The sequence below is a fragment of the Aethina tumida genome, chromosome 6 (genome assembly GCF_024364675.1).
Source record: "Aethina tumida isolate Nest 87 chromosome 6, icAetTumi1.1, whole genome shotgun sequence".
Lineage (NCBI taxonomy): Eukaryota > Metazoa > Arthropoda > Insecta > Coleoptera > Nitidulidae > Aethina > Aethina tumida.
Window position 1 is genome coordinate 12,898,535 of NC_065440.1, and position 23,620 is coordinate 12,922,154.

Consider the following 23,620-nt stretch of genomic DNA (forward strand, 5'->3'; position numbering starts at 1 on the left):
TTAATTCATGCAAATGTTCGTGATGCAATGAATTTTTGGAAAAAATACGGGGGGAGAAAGTTTTGTACTTACATAAATTCACACGATTTCGATTAAATTTTCTCCGGCTTAATTGACGCTTGTGTAATGATTTTAAATCCGTTATAATAATAGAAAACGTGTTCGACGTTTTATTTGTTTGTATATTTAATTGCTTTGGTATATTTTACAGTTTTGTTACATTAACACGTCATACAAACTAATATACCCTTAATTACTGACATATAAAATAGAAGACATACATCTACTAGTGTGGTCAGATTTTATGGGTTACAGAGCATATAAAATGATTAATCATCATGATCAGCAGTAAATTGGGCTCCACAATTTCTAGAATGTATTGCTGGACAGTCAGATTACCTTTAAATACATCTCTAGTAAGAAACCTTCCTTCTTGTGTAAACCATTTTATTAAAATTGTATCCTATTTACTATGCCACCCTATTTAATTTAATAAAAAACAACTACAATTTGCCTTCACTTTATTGTTACAAGTACAAACATACACACATACATCCGCCCCAAAACTTACAATTAATAAATTTAGCCCCTAATTTCTAGGATAACAGCCACATTCTCCCCATCTCCGACGGGCCTGTACTCCAAGTCCCAAAGACTAGTCAGCAAAATACTTTCTCCCTTCTGCAATTTGACATTCAAGACTTCACAGTGGGTCTCACAGTTCTTCCTGGGCAACAACCTAAACTCTGTCTCGCCGTGAATCTGCCCCACCAAAGCTTCCTTCTCGATCAGCTCGATGGGCTTGTACTTGGTGGTGTTGTACGACTTGTTCCACACCATCCAGTTGTACAGAACCGGTGACAGTACGTTGGGCAAGAACTGGGGTGGATACGTGTACTTCCTGAACACCCTCATGGGTTCGTAGTCGCAGTTCTGGAAGTGCAAGTAGAACCTGTCCTGCTTCCTGGCCTTCTCCATCAGCTGGCCCAGTTGGTTGCCGTTGTCCTTGTTGAGGCTTGACGAGATCAAACAGGGGAGCGAGTCGTAGAGTATGTCGTTGTCGTAGACGTCGTCGATGAACGTTTTGTCCGTGTTCCAGTCCAGGCCATCCTTTATTAGCACGGGACTGTGCACATCCAAATATTTTTCCATCAAATCATTATGGGAGATGTTGCTGAACTCCTTGTTGATTGAGGTAAGATGCTCGCACATGCCGCAGTTAAACTGCTGACTAGTAGCAGTCTCAGGCAGTTTCAACAAACACAACCCATTTCTGTATTGAGTCCAGTTCCAAAAGGGCAGCAGTTTGATGAGCAAAACCCTCGCAACGGCTGACAAATGCCAAGTGAGTTTGTCACTCTTACTCACCACATAAATTAAAGTGGTGAACGTTAGAACTGTGACCAGAAGGACTTTGGTCGTTTTTGAAGACTCAGTTGATTTTAAAAGTGGTTGGAAGATTGTACGCAGTTCTGATTCATCATAGTTTTGCTGGATTAAGTGGTCATACAGTTCGTTCAGTTCTTTGTTGAACTGTTGGAAGCTGTAACGTTTCTCTTCTTGCTTTTTTGTCATCTGGAATTTATAATTACAATTTATTATCTAGTTAATTTATTTAAATTATATTATTAAAAATATACATGAAAGAGAAATAATTTTAAAATTTTTACAGCTATATAAATAAATAAAAATAAATATTTAATAAATGTATTGGAACTGAAATAATATAAATTTTAATATGTTCACATCTGTTTTCACAAAGGTGGATGACTCAAGACTTATATTGCAATATTGACACACACAAGTAAAATTTCATTTCACGACGAATGGAGACAATAATTATAAGTATTATGGTTTGTATTTCTGTTTTTTAGTTATTTATTATATTACTTCTTTAAATGTCAAACTATTTTAACAAATTTACATTATAATAATGCAAAACCCCAATAAAATTTAAATTTTGTTTTATGACAAACCTAGGCAATAATTTTAATTGTTTGTCGTCTTGTTTCTTGGTAATTTATTGTCTCCTTTGTTTAAAATCTTTACTCCAACCAAATATAAAATATTATTTGGTTTCACTTTTGGGATAAAAATGAATAAAAATAAAAAATTAAAAAAGATATAAGGCTGTAATTCATGTGTTCATATTCAATAAGTTTACATTGTTTTGAAAAATTTGGATGAATAAAGTTTCAAGTTCGTTTTATGAGGAAACCAGACAATAATTGTTAATGTAATGGTTTATCTTCTTGTTTTTAGGTCATTTACTGTCTCATTTAACTATTGTTTCGAACAATTTGAATAATTCTAAGATTGTAATGTTATATTTATTCACTTCAAACCAATTTAAATTTTGTTTTAAGATAAAACTGGCCAATTATTATGATTGTAGTGGTTTACCTTCTTGATTCTTGGTCATTTATTGTCTCATTTCTTTGAACGACAAACTAATTTAGCAAATTTTCATTATTAGTCATTTCTCCAATAAAATGTAAATTTTATTTTAAGTTTATAAATATAATATATTATCTGGATCCATCTTTAAATTTAAATAAATAAAAATAAATAATTAAAAACAGATATAAGAATGAATTAATATTATATTTAATAACTTCTCTATTTTTTTGACAAATTAAGAACTTAAACTAAAATTTGTTATACTACGAAAATAGATAATGTAATGGTTTCTTTTCTTCTTGATTCTTGTTCAATTAAATTCTACTTTAACTTAAATATTTATAAATATATTATTTGGTTTTATTTTTAATTATTAAAAATAGACAAGAAATTGAAATTACATAATTTTTAATATATTCTCATTTAAAATAACTAGTTATTGAGGTTTTAAAATGCCAAAATTAAACATAAATTACGAACACTCTGTATAAAATTTGGAATACTATTTATGGCTCCTTATAGGATTATTCTTAGTTAACGTATATGTCAAATTGAACTTTTCGCCATCAAAATTGGGGGATTTACAGACGTTTTAGTTACACCATCGATTTTTGGAAATAATGCTGTTACTAATTAATTAACTCAGATTTACATATAGGACTTGATACAGTCATTTCCGGCGGTACTGGAAATGAAATTTTGTTCAACATAATTTAAATCAATCAAAACCATAAATGAGTAAGGCGAATCACCCTATATATTAAAAATAAACATGGATAATAGAAAAACAATTTAACAAAAAACTAAAACTACAAGTAATAAAACAACAAAAAAACAAATATGTTTATTAAATAATAAATAATATATTCTTAATTAATAAATAAATAGATAAAATATAAATAAACAATAATAGATAATAGAAGATGTGCCTAAATATTTGTACGACCCTCGTATATTCACATTTTTAGCTCATATAGGCAACCAACATTGCACACAAAAAAATCATCTAAACAGGTTGTAATTTTAATTAAAACTTCTGTCTTAAATACAAAATTGAAAATACTATCTAGTGTAAGTTATCACGGTGTAAAATTATATATAAACTGTAAAAAATAAATAAATAATGAAGTAAAAAGTAGGCAACTAAGATTACACAAATTGCAAAACATTCGCTAAAAAAGTGAAAATCACGATTGCAGGTGACACGAGTTTTGACAACATTCATGACAAACAAACGTGACATTTATTGGTTATACACAATAAATAAAAAAATCTGTATCGATTTCTAGTGTCTATTAGATTGGATAAAATCAGTGAACATCGCAAAAACTGGTGGATCACCCTCAACTCGTGAACCCGTGGTGTTTATAGTGTGCACGGACTTGACCAGTTTTACCGTTAATTCCGATCGTAGCGCAGAAATTCACGGCAAAAAAAACGATCACCCACACGCGTACAACAGGTTGCCAGTCGGCTCGAAAGGAAAAAGAAAAACGACGGGAACTCGCACCAAGGGCGCAGCCTCCCCCATTTTATTGATCGTTCAAACGCCGTCGATTTGGCGGTCGGCGCGCCGCCTGTGGCACGCGCCTGCGCACCGGGCGCGCATTGTCAAATTCTGACAGCAACATTCCGCACGGCCGTATCTCGCACGCCAACCACGAAAATAATCGTCGCCCCGCGGACACGTAGCACGGTAAACGGGACGAAGCGAAGACGCAAAAAGGGCGGCGCGGACGCCACCACACGCCACCACAGAGCCGGGGACGACGCCACAGCGAGGACGTGACGGCAGCGACCGCCGAATGCCCGCCGAAATAAGCGACACGGTCGCGGTTACGTCACTGAGCCATTTTGTATTCGAGTGAGTGGTTGTTTTTGTGTGTTGGGTTGTGTGCCGGCCGCGGGTGATCACTCTTCCGCCGTTCTGTACGGGGGGGTCGACGTGCCGCGCGCCACGTTCGTCACAGGGGAGCGCACTAAAGCAGCCAAAATTCCGGTGCCGACGCGAAACAGGGACTGTACCGGCCACTTCGGTAACGGTGACATGAACAAACGGAAGAACCGCGGCGGACCGCTAAGGTAAATACTCAAATACACGTTCGCATTATGTTGTCCACAAGTGGCCAAAACATATCGCCTCTGCTTTCAACAGTATTTTCCTCGGCCACCATTTTTAATTTGCACCTTTTGTTGTTGTCGATTTTCTCGCCGTTGGAAAACATCCTTGAACCCACACTTTCGTGTGTCGCTCTGTCAATATCAAGTGCAGTTTTCCCTTTGCCACTCCGTGGCTAAACTAAACCACGAAAATAAATCGCCTTTGTTTAATGTGTCAGTCACAAGGTTCGTGTCCATGTTTTCGTACGGTGCAACAGTTTCCACCGCGAATTCGCCATTATTTCAACATTTCTACCTCGGAAGTGTGCCCCAACATTTACGTTACGAACATATTCAATAATGTAATGTAATAATTTGTGCACTGTCAAAAAATCGTGCCAATTTATACAACATTTCGTTTACTGACATTCTAAACCTGTCAAAATCATCAACAACAATCATAGAAACAAATCAGTGGTAATAACTAATAACGTTGTAAATTGTTGAAAATTGTGATTTAGTATTGTCAAAAAATTATTCGCATGAATCAGATGTTCCATGTGAGGCCAATGGACGCCGCCAGAGGACGTCGCTGCGTCAGTGGCGTGCAGGATACTTTCTGTTCATAATAATCTATGACTTAATGTGTTTTATGACGTTTATTACTGTTTTCCAAAGATTTTTCCTGTGTTTACAGATTAATTTAATTTATCTCGTTATTATTTACCACTTGATGCATTGTTTATTGTACTGTCTGTGCAGTGAAATCGGTTAAATGGACGTTTTTATAAATTTAAATTTTGCTACCAATTTTTCGACCATGTGTATTATAAGGTTTTTCTTGTTTTCATAAAGATTTTCCGTTTTACACTGTTGTGAAGATATTTGTAATGTTTTGTTGAATATTTTGCTTACTAAAATGACAATTTTTTATATGTGACTTGACTATAAATCTTAATACTTCTGTTTATGACATAATTTCATGGTTTTTTATGGATTTATTTTTTAATTTGTATTATTTTTGCAGCTTTTTTTAGCCTAATTATTATTTATTATACATTCTGTACTATGAAATGACTATTTTCTTCTATTGACTTGACTACGGATTTTTCTACATCTGTTTAAGACATTTTTTCATAGATTTTTCATAATTTTATTCCATTTTTTCATAATTTCTCGAGTATTATGCTTTATACTTCTGTTTTAGGTATTATTAGTTAACAAACAATTAATATAAGTCACAATTTTGTGAATAATTTGTGTTTATTGTCATGCCATAATTTTATTTCAATATTATTATTGAGTACATTACTTGTTTTTATGGCTGATACAAGATTTATACAATTTATTCATTAAAAGTTTATGGAGAACGGATTTTTGATAAAATCTTTGTTAATAGTCATGTTATGGATAGAGAATGCTTATACTAATAAAAAGATGTTTATTGATTGAATTTAATTAGGCTAAAACATATATGGTCTTACATTGAAAATGACGTTTTAAAATGCATGAAATTGAACACAAATAACGAGCACCCTGCATAAAATTTGGAAGTATTGCTAATGGCTTCTTATAGGATGATCTTTGGTTAATATGTATGCCAAAATTCAACTTTCCACCTTCAAAATTGTTAGTTTTACAGATATTTCAGTTAGACCATCAATCAGTTAAAATTTTTGAACAAAAAATTAATAAGAAAACTATTGGGTTTAGGTATACGACGTGGTATAATCATTTTATTTGTAGTTATATGTAGAATTTAAAAATACAAAAATATATATGGTGTTTCATTAAAAACAACAAAGTTATTGATGTTTTATGATACACAAAATTAAACGTAATTAACGAACACCCTGTATAAAATTTAGGAATACTACTAATCGCTTCTTATAGGATAGTCTTTGGTTAATGTGTATGCCAAAATTCAACTTTCCATCTTCAAAATTGGTGGCTTTACAGACATTTTCGTTAGAATCTGTTAAAATTTTTAGAAAAAAATTAATAATTCTAAGACTATTGGGTTTAGGTATACGACATGGTATATTCATTTTATTTGTTGTTATATGTAGAATTTAAAAATACAAAAATATGCATGTGTTTCTTTAAAAATAACAAAGTTATTGATGTTTTATGATGCACAAAATTAAACGTAAATAACGAACACCCTGTATAAAATTTGGGAATAGTACTAGTGGCCTCTTATATGGTGGTCTTCGGTTACCGTGTATGTCAAAATTCATGTTTTCAGCTTAAATTAAATTGATATTTTAGTTATACCACCAAACTGTTAAAATTTTGGTAAAAAAATTAATTACTCAAAAGCTATTGGGTTTAGATATAGGACATGGTACAGCCATTTACTTACAAGTATATGTAGAATTTAAATGTCCAAAAATATACATTGTTTCATTGAAAATAATAAAGTTGATGTCACTTATAATTAAATTATAATTGTTATAAAAATTTAAAATTAACATCTTTTTTCGTTCTTCATAAATGTCTAATGAATAAGTTGGTGGTCAAAATTTGGGACCATGTTAAACACGTCCAATAAATTTTAAATAGTTAAAAAAATCTAAATATTTTTTTAACTATCTCCTGAAGAAAATTAAATTAAATTTAAATTTCAAACATTATATTCTTCTCTTATTTAGGTAACTTTTGGTCCAGTTGTTCTTAAATTTGATATCTATTATCTTAAAATACATACCTACAATTCAGTGTGATAAACTTTTTCATAATAATACAGATTCTGGAAGGTTCCCCTCTTTTTCTCGCCCTATTTTCAATGCCACTGAATAATATTGAAAACTATTAGCTTTTCAAATTATTTGCACAATTTAGAAAAAACAGTACTCTTGATTAACTTCGATTATTACAACCATTTTCGAGATATTTCAATTTAAATTTTAAAGAAAGTTAGAGTCATTTTTATATAATATGAAAACAAGAAGGTTGTTCATTCTTATTATTTCTCTGCAGTTGTAAATGCTACAGATTATAAAATACATTCAATTTTTGTACTTCCATTACATTTGCAAAGAGTTTACAACATATTCTGAGCTAATTATCATGATTTTATGTAGTTTAGAGTAGGGTTCATTATCACAAAATATTCTATTCATTTCACTATGTTTAAAATTTTGAATAGATTTTATTAACCATTATTAATTAATTGTCAACAGGAGCCAGCGACCGAAGTCGGTGTCTGCGGAGGGCGTGTACAACAATGCCCACTTCATGCACGCCGTCACCTCGCTGGTGGGCACCGTGGTCCGCCTGACTACCTCCTCCAACACAGTTTGGGAGGGCATATTCCGCACGTTCTCGCCGAACTTCGAGGTCGTCCTCGAGGTGGCCGCCAAACTCGAGAATCCCAACTCACCCAATCCGACCATCCAGGTAAAATACATTGACTCCTTCTGGTTAATTAATTGGTTAATTAATGCGGTTTGTAGGCGGACAGTGCAGCGGACAAGATGGTGTTCAAGGCAGGCGATATATTGAACATGGTCGCGCAGGACGTAGACATGGAATACCCAACCAGGGACACGTTCCAAACGGACACCGCCATATCGGCGAAGCTGAACGGCAGCATCAGACCGGAGGAGCGGGTGCTGGAGCCGTGGGACGCGTCGCAGGGCGTCAACGGTGCCGGCGCCGGCGGCGACTTTCCCCTCGAACTCGAGGCGGCCAACGGTTGGGACGCTAGCGAGATGTTTAAGAAGAATGAACAGGACTATGGTGTACAGAGCACGTTTGATCACAGTCTAAGAGGTATGGGGCACATGTTTACGACATTGCACCCTATTATAATGTTCTTTTAGTAACATCAATTTTCGTTAGTTAAGTTGTTTTGTAGTTCAGTCATGTCATTCCTCCACATATCTGAATGCTACAGATTAAAACTCGTTCAATTTTTGAGAGTACATTTAAAATATCAATTAAAATAATAAATATTAAGCAGGATTATACATTCAGAACAAGTTAACAACATCGAATTCTTGTTATTTATGTTGTGTCATTCCTCCACAGTTATAAATGCTACAAATTAAAACACATTAAATTTTTGTTGAGAGTACACTTAAAACAACAATTAAAATGATAAATATTAATGTAGAAGTAGGAATAAATTATGTTATGTTGTTTTGTAGTTCATTCATATCATTCTTCCACAGTTCTAATTGCTCCAGATTAAAATACATTAAATTTTTGTTAAGAGTACACTTAAAACAACAATTAAAATAATAAATAATAATACAGAAGTAGGATTTTAGCTTGGACGTTCTGAATAAGTTAATAACATCCAATTCTTGTTATTTCTGTTGTTTTGTAGTACATTCATGTCATTCGTCCACAGTTCTAAATGGTACAGATTAAAACATTAAATTCAAGAGAATACTTAAAACATCAACTAAAGTAATAAATATTAATACAGAACCAGGATTTCATGTTGGATTTTATAGAATAGGTTAACAACATTCAATTCTTCTTAGTTATGTTGTTTTATAATTAATTCATGTCATTCTCCCACAGTTCTAAATGCAGCAGATTAAAACACATTAAATTTTTGTTGATAGAACCTGAAATAACAAATAAAATAATATTGAAAAAATATGACTTCAGATTGGGCTTACAAAACAACGTGTAATTTTAATTTTTAGTTACGTTGTTACTGTACAGATAAAGTCAAATATTTTAATATTATTTTCTTTATTTATAGGATACACGGTGCCGTTGCAGCAGAGCGACAGCGCCGACTACAGAGAGGCCGAGGCGAAGGCGAACCAAATAGCCAACGAGATCGAGAACCAGCCGCAACACAAGGCGCGTCTCGAACTCGAGAACGGCGACGAGGAGGCGGTGTTCGCTGCCGTCTCGCGTCCCGCCGCCAACCAACCGCCGCCGCTGGCCAGCAACAATCAACCGCAATCGGGTCAACACGAACCGTCTAACGGCGGCGGCGGTAAATACATACCGCCCGCCAAGCGGAAGAACCAGAGCAGCGGCAAGCTGGTGAGGAGCACGCCACCGCCACAGGGGGCCGGCACGCCCAGCCCGAAGGGCGGACAAGTGCCGCCGGTCTATCCGCCACCGGTGCACCAGATGCCGCCGCCGCCGGTCCATCACAACAACGTCCAAATGTCCGGTAAGTAATTCACTTTAATAACCGTTCACTGGTTTATTAATAGTCGTGTCTCATTTAGGTCCCCATCATCTGGCTATGAACCACGCCATGCCGCCGCCGCAGCAGCAGCAACAGCAGCCCCAGGTGCCGCACGGCGGTCACCCGCAGCCGGGCGGTCCGCCGCCGCAACAACAACACGGCGTTCCGCCGCCGGTGGTGATGAACCACCACGGCAGACCGCCGTCGCACACGCCGCCGCATCCGCAGCAGTACGGACCGCCGCCGCAAGCGGGCAGGGGTGGACCACCGCCGCACCAGCAGCAAGGCGGGCAGCCGCCGAAGCCGCAGCTCAACGGCGATACGAAACCGCCGCCGCAACATCAACGCGGACCTCGTAATCCGTACGGAGGACCACCGCCACCACAGGTACATTTTATTATCTATTTTTGGAATTTGAGTTTTGGTTTTTCCCTGTATTCAAATTATTATATACCTGTTTATATTTTTGAAAACAAATTTTTCTACATTTTTCTACATGTTTTTCTTTTATTAATGATATTATTTTGTTTGTTTGTTGTCAGCTTATCTTATACCATTCTTAGAATTATTTCAAAACGTGTTAATTGTCTGTTACACTTTCTAAGCAATGAAGAGGCTTATTTTCTTTTTTTGTTTGTGATGTGTTAGATTTTTCTGGTGTTAATGATGATATTTTGTTTATTTATTGCTGGCCTCACCTTATATCATTCTCACAGTTATTTCAAGACGTGATGAATGTTTATTACACTTTTTGGACAACGAAGACAGACTTTTTTCTTCTTTTGGTTTGTCTACAATCATTCTACATTTATTTTTTATAAGGTGTTTTCAAAGATTTTTCTTGTATTAATAATATTTTGTTTATTATGTATTACACTTTCTAAGTAATGAAGAGACTTATTTTCTTCTTTTGGTTTATCTATAATCATTCTACATTTGTTTATGAAGAGTGAGTTTTTATAGATTATTTTTTGTCTTAATAATGATATTTTGTTTATTTGTCGTTAGCCTTATCTTATACCATTCTCGTACGTATTTCAAGACGTGATAATTGTTTTCTTATTTTCTTTTTTTTTTTTGGCTTGTCTACAATAATTCCACATTTGTTTATGGGGTGTTTTCATTGATTTTTCTTGTATTAATAATGATATTTTGTTTACTTGTGGTTAGCTTCTTATAACATTATCTCAGTTATTTCAAGACGTGATTATTATTTATTACACTTTCTGGGCAATAAAGAGACTTATTTTCCTTTTTTGACTTGTCTACAATCATTCTACATTTGTTTATAGGGCGTATTCATAGATATTTCTTGTATTAATAATATTTTGTTTATTTGTAATTAGCCTTATCTTAAAACATTCTCACAGTTATTTCAGAACGTGATAATTGTTTATTACACTTTTTGGGCAGTATCTTTACTGCTGCTGCTTGTTTTCTTTTTTGGCTTATCTACAATCATTCTACATTTGTTTATAAGGTGTTTTCATAGATATTTTTTGTATTAATGATGACATTTTCTTTATTTGTCATTAGCCTTATCTTAAACCATTCACACGATTATTTCAAAACGTAATAATTCTTTATTACACTTTCTGAGCAATGAAGAGATACTCATTTTCTTTTTTAGCTTGTTTACAATCATTCCACATTTGTCTATGAGGTGTTTTCATAGATTTTTCTTGCATTAATGATTATTTTTTGCTTATTTGTCGTTAGCTGTATGTTACATTATTATCATAGACATTTGAGACCTAACAATTATTTTATTACACTTTCTGGCTAATGATGCGTCTTATTTTTATTTTTGACTTGATTACATATATTTCTGCATTTGTTTATGAATTTTTGTAAAACTAAAACTTGTAAATACTTCTTGGGCAATGAAACAATTTTCTATATTTTACGCTATTGTCATAATTCTATGAATTCAAATTATATTGTCGTAATTCTATGAATTCATATTTTATTGTCGCAATATAAATTATAAATTTAGGTTTAATGTTATTTTGGAAAAATTAAAATAATCTGACTAAACCTAAATTATATCCTACTACTCAAATTTATAGTCTATACCTGTGATATGAGTGGGAGTGAAAAATTTTGTATTTAGATGCATTGCAATTTACAAGATTCGTGCAGTTCCAGACTTAATTTAATTCTGTTACTTACTACTTCACCTTTCTTTGTGCTACTCAATTCTTTTCATTCGATTACTTACGACTTCTGGAAGTTCCAATGTCAGTTCAGGCTAATCGTGCAAATTACCACAGACGTCCGAGACGAAATAGAGTAAGTTCGATGATTTTTTATTGATAAACATTGTTACAAATATTTAAGTGAGAACAATCAATGTCCCAGTCTTATGACGTAATAAAAATATTGTTAAACAAAAATAAACGAAGCCACTGGTGAAATTCATTGACTGCACGTGCTAATGCATTCATTTTATTACTTTCAGGGTGGCTATCAATCTCAACCGCCGCCAGATTTGAAACAGCCCGACATGGGTATCGGCGGTGGTCCGCAACATCCCGGACGACACAGGACCGATGATCCGGCCGTCAAGGACTTGCATTCGTTTTCACAGGACTTCAAGCTGGCCGATCCGGGACAGCAACAACAAATGCCTCCACCCAATACTGAACAAGTAAGTATAATATGAATATTTCGATATCTCGAAGCAAATTTATTCAGTATAATTTAGAGTCGGAGTTCGACTGTAGTAAATTAAATAATAAATAAATAAAAAAAATAAAAAATTAATAAAAGTAGCATTTTAAATTAAATAATAATTAAGTAATTAAAAAAATAAGTAATAATAAGTAATTAAAAAAATAAGTAATTAAAAAAAAATAAAAAATTTATAAAAGTAGCATTTAATAATGTGGAATTGTGAATTAAATTAACGTATATTATTTTTCTAGCCACCATCGATGGTGCAGCATCAACAACCACCTCCCCAACAGCCACAGCAGAACAAACCGCCGCAACAGTCGAGTCCGCCCCAACCTCAACAATCAATCTCCCCTCAACAGGATCTTGACAAGGTCACTAACACGTTGAAGAAATCGACGCTCAACCCTAACGCGAAAGAGTTTGTGATGTCATCGGCTCCGACGTCAAAACCGTTCCAGCCACGGTCACCTAGCACGCCATCGGCATCGCGTCCGCACACGCCACAGACACCAGGCGGTGCGGCAGCGGCCCAGGCAGCCGCGGCTGCTCAAGCGGCCGCTCAGGCCGCCCACAACAGTCACTCGCCCTACATACCGACATCGGCAGGTGGCGGCGGACCGGGACAACCGCCGATGCCGGTCGTGATGCCCATGCCGTACGTGGTGACCGGGCATCCACAATACCAACCGCAGCCGCAGGTTAGCCGTCACAGAAAACGTAAGTTTTTAATATCTGTAATTGATGATAGTGTATTAAATGATTATTTTTATTTACAGTGCCAATGCGAACGGATATGGCGTCCCAGATGTCAGTGGCGGCGGCCACGGGTCAGCCACTGTTGGCTCCGGCCCCCATCCAACAGTTCATGTACCAGCCTAACCTTGGGCAGGCGTACCAGCCGATGCATACCATGCGCATGTACGAATCCCCACATCAAATTCAATACATGCAGCCGAACCCGTCGCAGGCTCCTTCGCCAGCTCAGCCCCCGCCGCAGTACAATCCGGCAGCCGCTGCGGCGGCCGCGGCCGCAGCCCAAGGCGGTCCGCAACCACCTCCGCAGCAATATCAGGGCGCCCCACCGCCACCGCAGGGCCCACACCAGTTGCCGCCGCTCATGTACCCGACCATCATCCAGGCGCAGCCGCACCTCATGCCCAACATACCGGCCTACTTGCAGCAGGGCCCGCCCCACCTGCCCGTCGCCCTCCATCCCCTCCACCCCGGACAGGGCCAGCCACACGGACCAAACCCTTAACGCTAGGCACAGCCGCCGCGTCGGCGACGCCGCCTGCCACTGCGCTGCTAGTTTAAAAATGTTGGGTCGTCCAGGGTGGATGGGTGGCGTCCGCCCCTCGCCCCCCTAATCACTCATCCCATCCCCGCCCCGCCAAAACACAATCATCAACCGTTCCGCGTTACCCTGAGGGGCGGGGGCGCGCCCAACACCACCACCACCCCCCGATCCGTGGTTTCCCGCCGCCGGCGCTTCACAATCGGCGCCCCACTTAACACACGACTCGCGTCGTGGCGCCGGTCGCGGGGAACCGTAGATTATTTACTTCAAAAAAACCTTGTTATTGTTATTTTGTTTTTATACGCTATTGTTAATTTCTGATGTAAATTTACCTCGGAGGGCCCTTCCACCGCGACGCCCCCGGCAAATTTAAATTCTTTTTTCTCTCTTTTTGTTTTTTCACTATTTCGGGGCGGCAGTTGGAGGCGAGTGCGCATACGCACCGGTGCACGGCCGCCCGCCGAAACTCATTCCATTTTTTTTTATTCGTAACGTCCTGACACATCAACCATCGTTTCATCGTCACCATGTTCTCATTAAGGGCAGGTTCTGGGGCAAAGCAACTTATTTTCGGACGAAATTTCAGTGTCGATGTCGCAATAAATTTTTTGGATGGTTTTTATTGCTTATTGTACTGGGGTGTTCCACGGGGGTATCCTGAATTGTTTATTTTAAAATTTTATTGTCGAATATTAAAAATGGGAGTTAGTTGTTTTAGCCCTGGTGGAAAGTGAGAGTTGCAAACGACACAGCGTCGTTTCCAAAGAGTTCATTTCTAGCTTGAATTTTTCGTTTTCAAAATTTTTTTTGTACGACGTGTCTATGCGGGACGCCGGAAGTCTTTATTGAGAAACTTGTCCGACATAATATAATTTAAAAAACACTGCGACAAGAGGCGTCCCAGCATTGTAAAATAGGTGCCTTAAAAATATGTTTTTTTTTTAAATTTTATTTATTAAATAACGTTTGGCACCATTTAAAATAAAAAAGATAAAAAATATTACTTAGTTGATCTAAGTATGATATTCCGAGGAATATTCTGAGAAATCATTTTGTAAAGTGCTTGGGCATTTGGAGACTGTTGGTTTCATCAGTTTTCAGTGCGGGTGAAAAAGTATGCCTTTTGGTGTAAGATTTGGAGATATGTTAAAAACAACAACTTTTTTCGACAAATAAAACCTTTTGTTTATTTGTAATTGTTTTAATTATTTTATAACCCTTTACCCTTGTTCAAGTAATTGGAATTAAAAATCAATTCCAAATCTTCCCTTTTTATAAGAACAAGGAAGTGAATATTTAGTTCCGATATATAATAAATTATTCAATTTAATTACAATATTAACTCTTTATTTGTGAAAATAATAATTTACTGTTTTTATACAGTATTAGAAACATTCCGTAAAAAGTTACATCATCTTTATGGGTGTGTTCCGCTTCCAAATGAACCACACTGTATATTTAATTAAGAAATTTCATTTACAATGCAATTAAATGTAGTCTGGGTTGCCTATCAACTGTAAATATTAATACAATTAAACCTTGTATTATAAAATATTATTATAATACAAGGATATAATAAATAAATTACCTTAACCTTTTTAAATAAATTTAATTCGATTTTTCATTATTTATATAATTTTACCTTTTAAACTACTTTGACTTTTCTTTGAACTACAGATGTAAATGTAAATAAACTTCAGCTGATTAATGATAAAAATAATTATCAGTATTATTTAATAATACAAAAGGTTACAATAAAAATGTCACTGTTAAAAATACGACTAGCAAAAAATCCAATTAAATACTTAATTAGGAACTTGAAACGAAACTTTTCACAAGCAAAACCAGCAAATATAGGTAATTATTTGATTTCCCACAAAAAATACAATTGGTTTATAATAATATCATTGTAGAATTACAAACCCCTTCTTATATACAACTGTGCGATGACTTCAACAAAGAACCAGACCTATCAGTGCTCTTGGTCAACAACATGACAGTCCACCATGATTTCATATCGGAATCAGATGAAAAAAGCATCCTGGACGAAATAGAGCCATACTTGAAACGGATGCGCTACGAATTTGACCACTGGGATGATGTAATATACCAAATAAAACAGTTTTATGGTTGTACATTTAAGTAGTTTTAGGCGATTCACGGTTATAGAGAAACGGAACGTTTAAAATGGAATGAAATGAACACTAAAATTTTGGACAGGGTTAGAGCTTTGGCGTTTCCTCCCAATGTTGGCCAATTGAAGTATGTGCACATATTAGACTTGGACAAAAAGGGCTACATTAAGCCACACATTGATGCCGTCAGAGTATGGAGTTTGAATCAGTTTCCTACAAGTTATTTAATGTGTTTGTTGTAGTTTTGTGGAGACACAATTGCCGGCTTAAGTTTGTTAACCGATAGTGTCATGAGGCTGGTACATGATAAGAAAAAGAACTTGTACGCGGATGTTTTGTTAAAACGACGCTCTTTATATATAATGAAAGGTGAGGCAAGATTCGACTACACCCATGAAATACTCAGCAATGAGAACAGCCACTTCAAAGGAGCCAAAATCGAAAAGGATCGACGAATATCTGTGATTTGTAGAAACGAACCTGATCCTAAATATAGAAATTAAACAACTATTTACCTGTTCATTATTTATTATTACTAAATATTTTAATAAGTAGTTTGAATTTCGTCCGTCATTTGTTCAGTCAGTGTTGCCAACAACAGACCGGCACTGTCAGTCAGAACGTGCGGGTGTTTGTGATTTATCAAGTGAATTTTCCAAAAGAAACCGCATAAAAATGGCCATAAGTTTATTAAATCCTAAAGCCGAGGTGGCGAGGGCCGCCCAAGCGTTAGCCGTGAACATTTCAGCCGCCAAGGGAATCCAGGATGTGATGAAATCTAACCTGGGACCTAAGGGAACCATGAAAATGTAAGCACATGACTTTTTTACCCGTGATTTTTCCCATGAAAACTGTATAAATGTTCAAAGTTTTGCTTGTTTTCGATAGAGTTTAGGGTAAAATATGTTTATGACTTGTGAAAGTCACAAAAATTGGCTTGGGACAAGCAAATTTTTCAATAGAAGTTTTTGGACATAACCTTAATGGGTGTGTGAATCATTCTAGAATGTTTAAATCTTGGCTTTACTCTTTTTTAATGTGTATTTGAGTTTTACACTAACAAGTGGCTATTAAGTATTTCATAAAATAATTATTATACTCTCCAATAATCAATAATTACCTAAATTTTGTTAATATTAAGAGAATAGATGTTCCTAAAATAGGTAATCAAAATTTAGGAGCAGCTAGAATAGGTCCAATAGAGAAGAAAATCTTAATAAAATCAATTTATAATATTCCAAACATATTGTTTTACTCATTGATATATGTTGGGAAAGACTTTGTAGGACTCTGAAGAAAAATAAACGTATTTTTGTGTACAGGTTGGTCTCTGGAGCCGGAGACATCAAGATCACAAAGGACGGCAACGTCCTGCTGCACGAGATGCAGATCCAACACCCCACTGCGTCACTGATTGCCCGCGCCTCCACCGCCCAAGACGACATGACCGGCGACGGCACCACCTCCACCGTCCTCGTCATCGGTGAACTGTTGAAACAAGCCGACATTTACATCGCCGAAGGCCTGCACCCCAGACTCCTCGCAGACGGCTTCGACAAGGCGAGAGCCAAGGCCCTGGAGATCCTGGACAAGATCAAGTTGCCCATCGAAATCAACCGTGAGAACCTGATCGACGTTTGTCGCACCAGTTTGCGCACCAAGGTGCACCAGAAGTTGGCCGACGTGCTGACCGAGGTGTGCGTGGATGCCGTCCTCGCCATCAAACAGCCAGACCAACCGGTCGACTTGCACATGGTCGAAATCATGGAGATGCAACACAAGACGGACACGGACACCAGTCTCATCCGTGGTATTGTGATGGACCACGGCGCCAGACACCCGGACATGCCCAAGCAGCTGAAGAACGCGTACATCCTCACCTGCAACGTCAGTATGGAGTACGAGAAGAGCGAAGTCAACTCTGGTTTCTTCTACAAAACTGCTGAAGAACGCGAGCAGATGGTCAAGTCTGAGAGGGAGTTCATTGAGCAGAGGGTCAAGAAAGTTATCGAATTAAAGAGGAAGTTGTGCAAGGGCACGGACAAGACGTTCGTTGTTATTAACCAAAAGGGAATTGACCCCATGAGTTTGGATCTGTTGGCTAAGGAGGGTATTATGGCCTTGCGTAGGGCTAAGAGGAGGAACATGGAACGTTTGGCTTTGGCCTGCGGTGGAGTTGCCATGAACTCCCTTGACGATTTGGACGAATCATGCTTGGGATACGCCGGCTTGGTCTACGAGCACGTATTGGGAGAAAACAAGTACACATTCGTCGAGGAGTGCAAGATTCCCAAATCCGTTACCTTACTGTTGAAGGGCCCAAACAAGCACACTTTGGTGCAGATCAAGGATGCTGTCAGGGATGGCTTGAGGTCTATCAACAACGCTATTGAAGATAAGGCTGTTATCCCAGGTAAATATACAAATTAATTTAATATATAAACCGTTATTAATCTATTTGTCTTCTTCTAGGTGCTGGAGCATTTGAAGTGACAGCAAACAAGGAATTGTTGGCCTACAAAGACACAGTAAAGGGCAAAGCCAGATTGGGAATAGCTGCATATGCTGAAGCTCTTCTGGTCATCCCGAAAGTTCTCGCCACCAACTCCGGTTTTGACCCGCAGGACACTATTGTCAAGCTCCAGGAAGAGGCCAGATTGAACCCGGAACCAGTCGGCATCGATTTGACTTCAGGGGAACCCATTAATCCGAAAGATGCTGGCATTTATGATAATTATGTTGTTAAGAAACAAATTATTAATTCCTGTTCAGTTATCGCTAGTAATTTGATCCTGGTAGATGAGATTATGAGGGCAGGAATGAGCAGCCTCAAGGGTTAATTTATTTATAGATCATATAAATATTTTTGTTCTTATTTAACATTTTTCACCGACAATGCTTCAATGCATTTAATTAATTCACTCGATTTGTCACATTTTTTGCATTAATAAAAATATTAATCTTTACGTTTTGTTTTTTTTTATCCTTTACCACTTTCTGATGTGATTTCATTGGGAGATGTGAGTATGAAGACTATGATAAGTCTAATTTGCTGTTGAACAACATAAGATGTGTCTGGATAAGATTAAGAAATAAACTGTATACGCCTATGCAGGATTTTTTTTAAATACGTGTCAAAATTTTTAAACTAGCAGAACACGTCCAATAATCAAGAAAATCTAATCAAAATAAACTAACATAATATGTATAAAGTAATAAATACCGAGGAATCAAACATAAAATGTATATGATATTAAATATGAAAAACAAATTTTGAAATTTAAATTTGGGTCCTGTAGTTATTTTAGAGACACCTTGTATATATAACATATGATAGTACCAGTAAAAATCGCTAGATGTCACCGCTAAAAACGCGCCAAATTTCTCAATGAACAATTCATATGTCAATTTACGCGCCTTTTTTACTACTTGTTTGTGTTACTAGTATCGTTAAGTTTTAAACCGTTTTATTTAAGAAAAATGGATGTAGCCGACAACACGGTTGGTCAGCGTCAACACAGAGACGAAATCGGCATCAGATGTCAGAAACTGTTCCAGGATTTCCTCGAAGAGTACGAATTAAAACGACATAACCACTTGTTACATTTCCTAACTAACGGATCGTTAATTACAGATACAAAGAAGATGGTGAGTTAAAGTACCTCGAACCCGCCAAGGAACTGCAAAACGAAGAACGCAGCACCATCGAAGTCAGCTTCGAGGACGTAGAAAAGTACAACCAAAACTTGGCGACCACCATCATCGAAGAATACTACAGAACGTACCCCTACTTGTGCCAGGCGGTCTCCAACTTCGTAAAGGACCGCACTGACTTAAAGAAAGAAAAAGAATGTTATATAAGTTTCATGGATGTGCCCACCAGGCACGTTGTTAGAGAGCTGAAGACTGACAAAATTGGCACCTTGATCAGGATATCTGGTCAGGTAATCCGGACGCATCCCGTACATCCTGAGCTCGTGTCTGGCACTTTCGTCTGTTTGGATTGTCAGACTGTTATTAAAAATGTGGAACAACAGTTTAAGGTAACAAATATATCACGTTTATTTGTGTAAATTTAATTAATAATGTTGTGTGTGTAGTTTACACAACCGACGATCTGCAGAAACCCAGTGTGCAGCAACAGGCGCCGTTTCATGCTCAACATCGACAAGTCGACGTTCGTGGACTTCCAAAAGGTGCGCATACAAGAAACGCAGGCTGAGCTGCCCCGTGGGTGCATCCCAAGGAGCGTCGAAGTTATACTACGTGCTGAAAACGTCGAAACTGTCCAGGTAACAACTTAAAACTGATCGAGTTTGACTCGACACTCAACTTGTTGGTTGTTTTGTTTAGGCTGGAGATCGATATGACTTCACCGGTACTCTGATAGTTGTACCAGATGTTGGAGCCATGGCTCTGCCTGGCGCCAAGACGCAAATTAGTTCCAAACACAAGCACGGCGATGAAAGTGAAGGTGTCAGGGGGTTGAAGGTATTGGGTGTCAGAGATCTGCACTACAGGATGGCGTTTTTGGCCTGCAGTGTCCAAGCCACCAACCCTAAATTTGGTGGCATTGATATGCCCTTAGGTAAAATAAATTTTGTGTTTTGTTATTAAATAATTAAGGTGTGTTTTGTAGGGGAAATCACTCCTGAAATAATGAAGCAACAGATGACTGATGGAGAATGGAAACACATGTATGAAATGTCCCATGACAAAAACTTATACAACAACATGATCAACAGCTTGTTCCCAAGCATCCACGGCAACGACGAAGTCAAAAAGGGGATTTTGTTGATGTTGTTTGGTGGCGTCTCCAAAACTACCATAGAAGGCACTGCCTTGAGAGGGGACATCAACTGCTGCATTGTGGGTGACCCAAGTACTGCCAAGAGTCAATTTTTGAAACAAGTCTCCGAGTTTTCTCCACGAGCTGTCTACACCTCGGGCAAAGCGTCTTCGGCAGCTGGTTTGACTGCCGCAGTGGTAATGGACGAGGAAACCTCGGACTTCGTAATCGAGGCGGGCGCCCTAATGTTGGCCGACAACGGCGTCTGCTGCATCGACGAGTTCGACAAAATGGACCCACGTGATCAGGTCGCCATTCACGAGGCTATGGAACAACAGACGATTTCTATAGCCAAGGCCGGAGTGCGTGCCACCTTGAACGCTAGGACGTCAATATTGGCGGCCGCCAACCCGATAGGAGGACGCTACGACCGTGCCAAGTCTCTGCAGCAAAACATCATGCTCAGCGCCCCCATTATGTCCAGGTTCGATTTGTTCTTCATTCTGGTGGACGAGTGCAACGAAGTCATCGATTATGCCATAGCCAGGAAGATCGTCGACCTGCACAGCAACATCGAGGAGGAGTCGGTGCACAGGGTGTACTCGAAACAAGAGGTGCTGCAGTACATTTCGTTCGCCCGCAAGTTCAAGCCTATTATCAACAACGAGGCAGGTGAACTGCTGGTAAGGTACTACAACAGACTGCGTCTGAGGGACAGCACCACCTCCGGCAAGTCCACGTGGAGGATCACGGTGAGGCAGCTGGAAAGTATGATCCGGTTGGCCGAGGCTATGGCACGCATGGACATCTCCGATGAGGTGCAGCCGAAGCACGTACGCGAGGCCTACAGGTTGCTGAACAAGAGTATTATCCGTGTCGAACAGCCCGACATCCATTTGGATGGGGAGGGCGATCAGTCGATGCACGAGGACGAAACGCCGATGGAGGAGACGGTAGAAAGTTCACAGCCGGCCAAGAAGAAGATGGTGTTGAGTTTTGAGGAGTACAAGACGTTGAGCAATATGATCATTGTACATATGAGGAAGGAGGAATCTCGATTGGAAAAGGAGAATGAAGATGGGACCAGAATGAGTGATGTTGTGGGCTGGTACTTGAACGGCATTTCTGATACCATTGAAACTGAAGAGGAGCTCATTGAGAAAAAAGAGATGTTTGAAAAGGTTTTGGAGAGGCTGATATACCATGTTAGTAATTTATACTGTATACTCTTATAGTAATTCTAATTTTCTTTATATTTTTATTATAGGATCAAATCATTATTCCATTGTCCAAAGTAGGACTTAAGGGGAAAAACCAGGAGGAAGAGGAAGACCCATTGTTGGTGGTGCATCCAAATTACATCATTGACCAATAGTATTACCTTGTTTATAAATAAAACATTTTTTAATATTTGTACATTATTTTCACAATTATACATAATACATAACATCAATTATGTTTTTTCATGTGTAATTTTAAACACAGCACTGTTTTAGACACAAAATTACACTCAGCACATTTAAAAGCTTTCGACGCCGACTTGGAATGTTTTATTCTTTGGTGCATTAGTAAGCATTCTTCAGATTTTGTGGTATAATTGCAGTCTTTACAGCTTAAAGTTCTAAAAAGTATTCAAATCAAAATCCTAACACTAACTAATATGTTTGACTCATACTCTTTGTACTCATCAAGTGGTTCTTCTTTTACAATAACATGTTCAAACTTTTGACTAGCATTGAACATTCCAAACAGTGGTCTATTTATCACAGAAGTATCATTATGATAACTTTCTATATGCGCTTTAAAACTTTCTTGATTATCTGTGTAAAAATTACACATATCACAATCTAATTTATTATGTTTTTCAATGTGTTTTTTCAAACACGCCTCAATCTGAAAAAATCACATTCATTAAAATGGAAATACAAGGCAAAAGAATTATACCTTGGTTTTGTAGGAGCATAAATGGCAATTATAAAACCCATTGCTAATAAAATTAACAAATAAAGAGAAGAAATAAATATTTTTTAATACCTACCTTTCCTCAACATTATTTCTTTTATGTCTATCCATGTGCCTCCTCCAACAAACCTATGACAAATAATATTTTAAGGCACATAATAAAAATGATATTTTACACACCTGCACTTTGGTTTCAAAAGGACAGAAGTTACAGCAATAATTTTTTTGTGGGCCAACATTGTGTTTAATCCTCATGTGGCTTTTATAAGTTTCCAACCATTTTGTTTTAAATTGTGGACAGTGATCACATGTATATTTACACACTTCTTCATGTTTTGTTTGGTGGGTTTTCAAATTGTTCTTGTAAATTGACTCATACTCACATTTGTCACATTTGTAACTTGAAGGACTAGAATTACATAACCATTAATGTAATGAAACTCAAGATAAATAAGTTAAACCTTGAGTCTTCTTCAACATATTCAATCTCTTCCATTTCAGTCTTGATTTCTATTTCCCCAGCATTTATTTCAGTTTCCTCACATGGTTCTTCCTTAATCTGAACCAAAGGTATAACAGTTTTATCTTCTGTTTTAACATAAGCCTCAATTTTCCTCCTTTTCTTGCACATTTTAATTATATGATCCGGCAAATCAGGAAAAATCGACGGTATGGCATCTGGTTTTAGTTTAGGAAGTTTATACTCCTCCTAAAACACATTTGAACAACATATCCCATACAGTTGAACTCAAACAAACCACTGCGTTTTTCACGAATCGCCTCTTAATAAAATCCTCATCGCTGAAGTGCTTAAAACAGACGAAATCCTTGGGAGTGACCGGTCGATCTTCCCTGGCGATAGCTTTATTCCACTCCTCCCTGAAATAATCATCCTCTGGCACTTTAAACAATGACCCGGTTTCTTTTTGGGGTCTTTCTTTCGACTTGCGGTAGCCTGTGTAACAGTGGGGGACGCAGCACTTTCTACCCATTGTTTGGGGTGGCTTTATTGTTGTTTTCTAGCCATTGTTTATAAATAATGCGAATGTCTAGTTTGACAGTTGTCACTTGCTGTTTACGCAACTAAGAAA

General features: G+C 37.5%; 6 protein-coding genes across 6 annotated transcripts; 4 read left to right on the forward strand and 2 right to left on the reverse strand.

Moving 5' to 3' along the window:
* Positions 1-504: 504 nt before the first annotated feature.
* LOC109603821 (uncharacterized) lies at positions 505-3,914 on the reverse strand. Its single transcript, XM_020020330.2, has 2 exons — positions 3,797-3,914; positions 505-1,575 (listed from the first exon to the last, which is right to left on the reverse strand). The coding sequence occupies exon 2, from the start codon at positions 1,573-1,575 to the stop codon at positions 583-585; it is 993 nt and encodes a 330-aa protein (XP_019875889.2). The 5' UTR covers positions 3,797-3,914; the 3' UTR covers positions 505-582.
* LOC109603823 (ataxin-2 homolog) lies at positions 3,330-14,839 on the forward strand. Its single transcript, XM_020020331.2, has 8 exons — positions 3,330-4,482; positions 7,686-7,902; positions 7,959-8,277; positions 9,224-9,649; positions 9,708-10,054; positions 12,129-12,317; positions 12,595-13,063; positions 13,123-14,839. The coding sequence occupies exons 1-8, from the start codon at positions 4,448-4,450 to the stop codon at positions 13,602-13,604; spliced, it is 2,484 nt and encodes an 827-aa protein (XP_019875890.2). The 5' UTR covers positions 3,330-4,447; the 3' UTR covers positions 13,605-14,839.
* Positions 14,840-15,338: 499 nt separating this feature from the next.
* On the forward strand, positions 15,339-16,288 carry LOC109603817 (alpha-ketoglutarate-dependent dioxygenase alkB homolog 7, mitochondrial). The gene is made up of 4 exons (XM_020020324.2): positions 15,339-15,500; positions 15,557-15,744; positions 15,796-15,969; positions 16,021-16,288. Exons 1-4 carry the CDS (start codon positions 15,404-15,406, stop codon positions 16,279-16,281), a joined length of 720 nt encoding a protein of 239 aa, XP_019875883.1. The 5' UTR covers positions 15,339-15,403; the 3' UTR covers positions 16,282-16,288.
* A 97-nt stretch (positions 16,289-16,385) lies between these two features.
* On the forward strand, positions 16,386-18,744 carry LOC109603816 (T-complex protein 1 subunit zeta). The gene is made up of 3 exons (XM_020020322.2): positions 16,386-16,587; positions 17,101-18,191; positions 18,251-18,744. Exons 1-3 carry the CDS (start codon positions 16,454-16,456, stop codon positions 18,616-18,618), a joined length of 1,593 nt encoding a protein of 530 aa, XP_019875881.2. The 5' UTR covers positions 16,386-16,453; the 3' UTR covers positions 18,619-18,744.
* A 455-nt stretch (positions 18,745-19,199) lies between these two features.
* On the forward strand, positions 19,200-21,983 carry LOC109603825 (DNA replication licensing factor Mcm6). Its single transcript, XM_020020333.2, has 6 exons — positions 19,200-19,350; positions 19,413-19,821; positions 19,879-20,070; positions 20,132-20,366; positions 20,418-21,772; positions 21,835-21,983. Exons 1-6 carry the CDS (start codon positions 19,259-19,261, stop codon positions 21,940-21,942), a joined length of 2,391 nt encoding a protein of 796 aa, XP_019875892.1. The 5' UTR covers positions 19,200-19,258; the 3' UTR covers positions 21,943-21,983.
* On the reverse strand, positions 21,950-23,582 carry LOC109603826 (zinc finger protein ZFAT). Its single transcript, XM_020020335.2, has 7 exons — positions 23,288-23,582; positions 22,991-23,238; positions 22,710-22,938; positions 22,606-22,658; positions 22,512-22,554; positions 22,243-22,460; positions 21,950-22,188 (listed from the first exon to the last, which is right to left on the reverse strand). Exons 1-7 carry the CDS (start codon positions 23,519-23,521, stop codon positions 22,017-22,019), a joined length of 1,197 nt encoding a protein of 398 aa, XP_019875894.2. The 5' UTR covers positions 23,522-23,582; the 3' UTR covers positions 21,950-22,016.
* Positions 23,583-23,620: the final 38 nt, after the last annotated feature.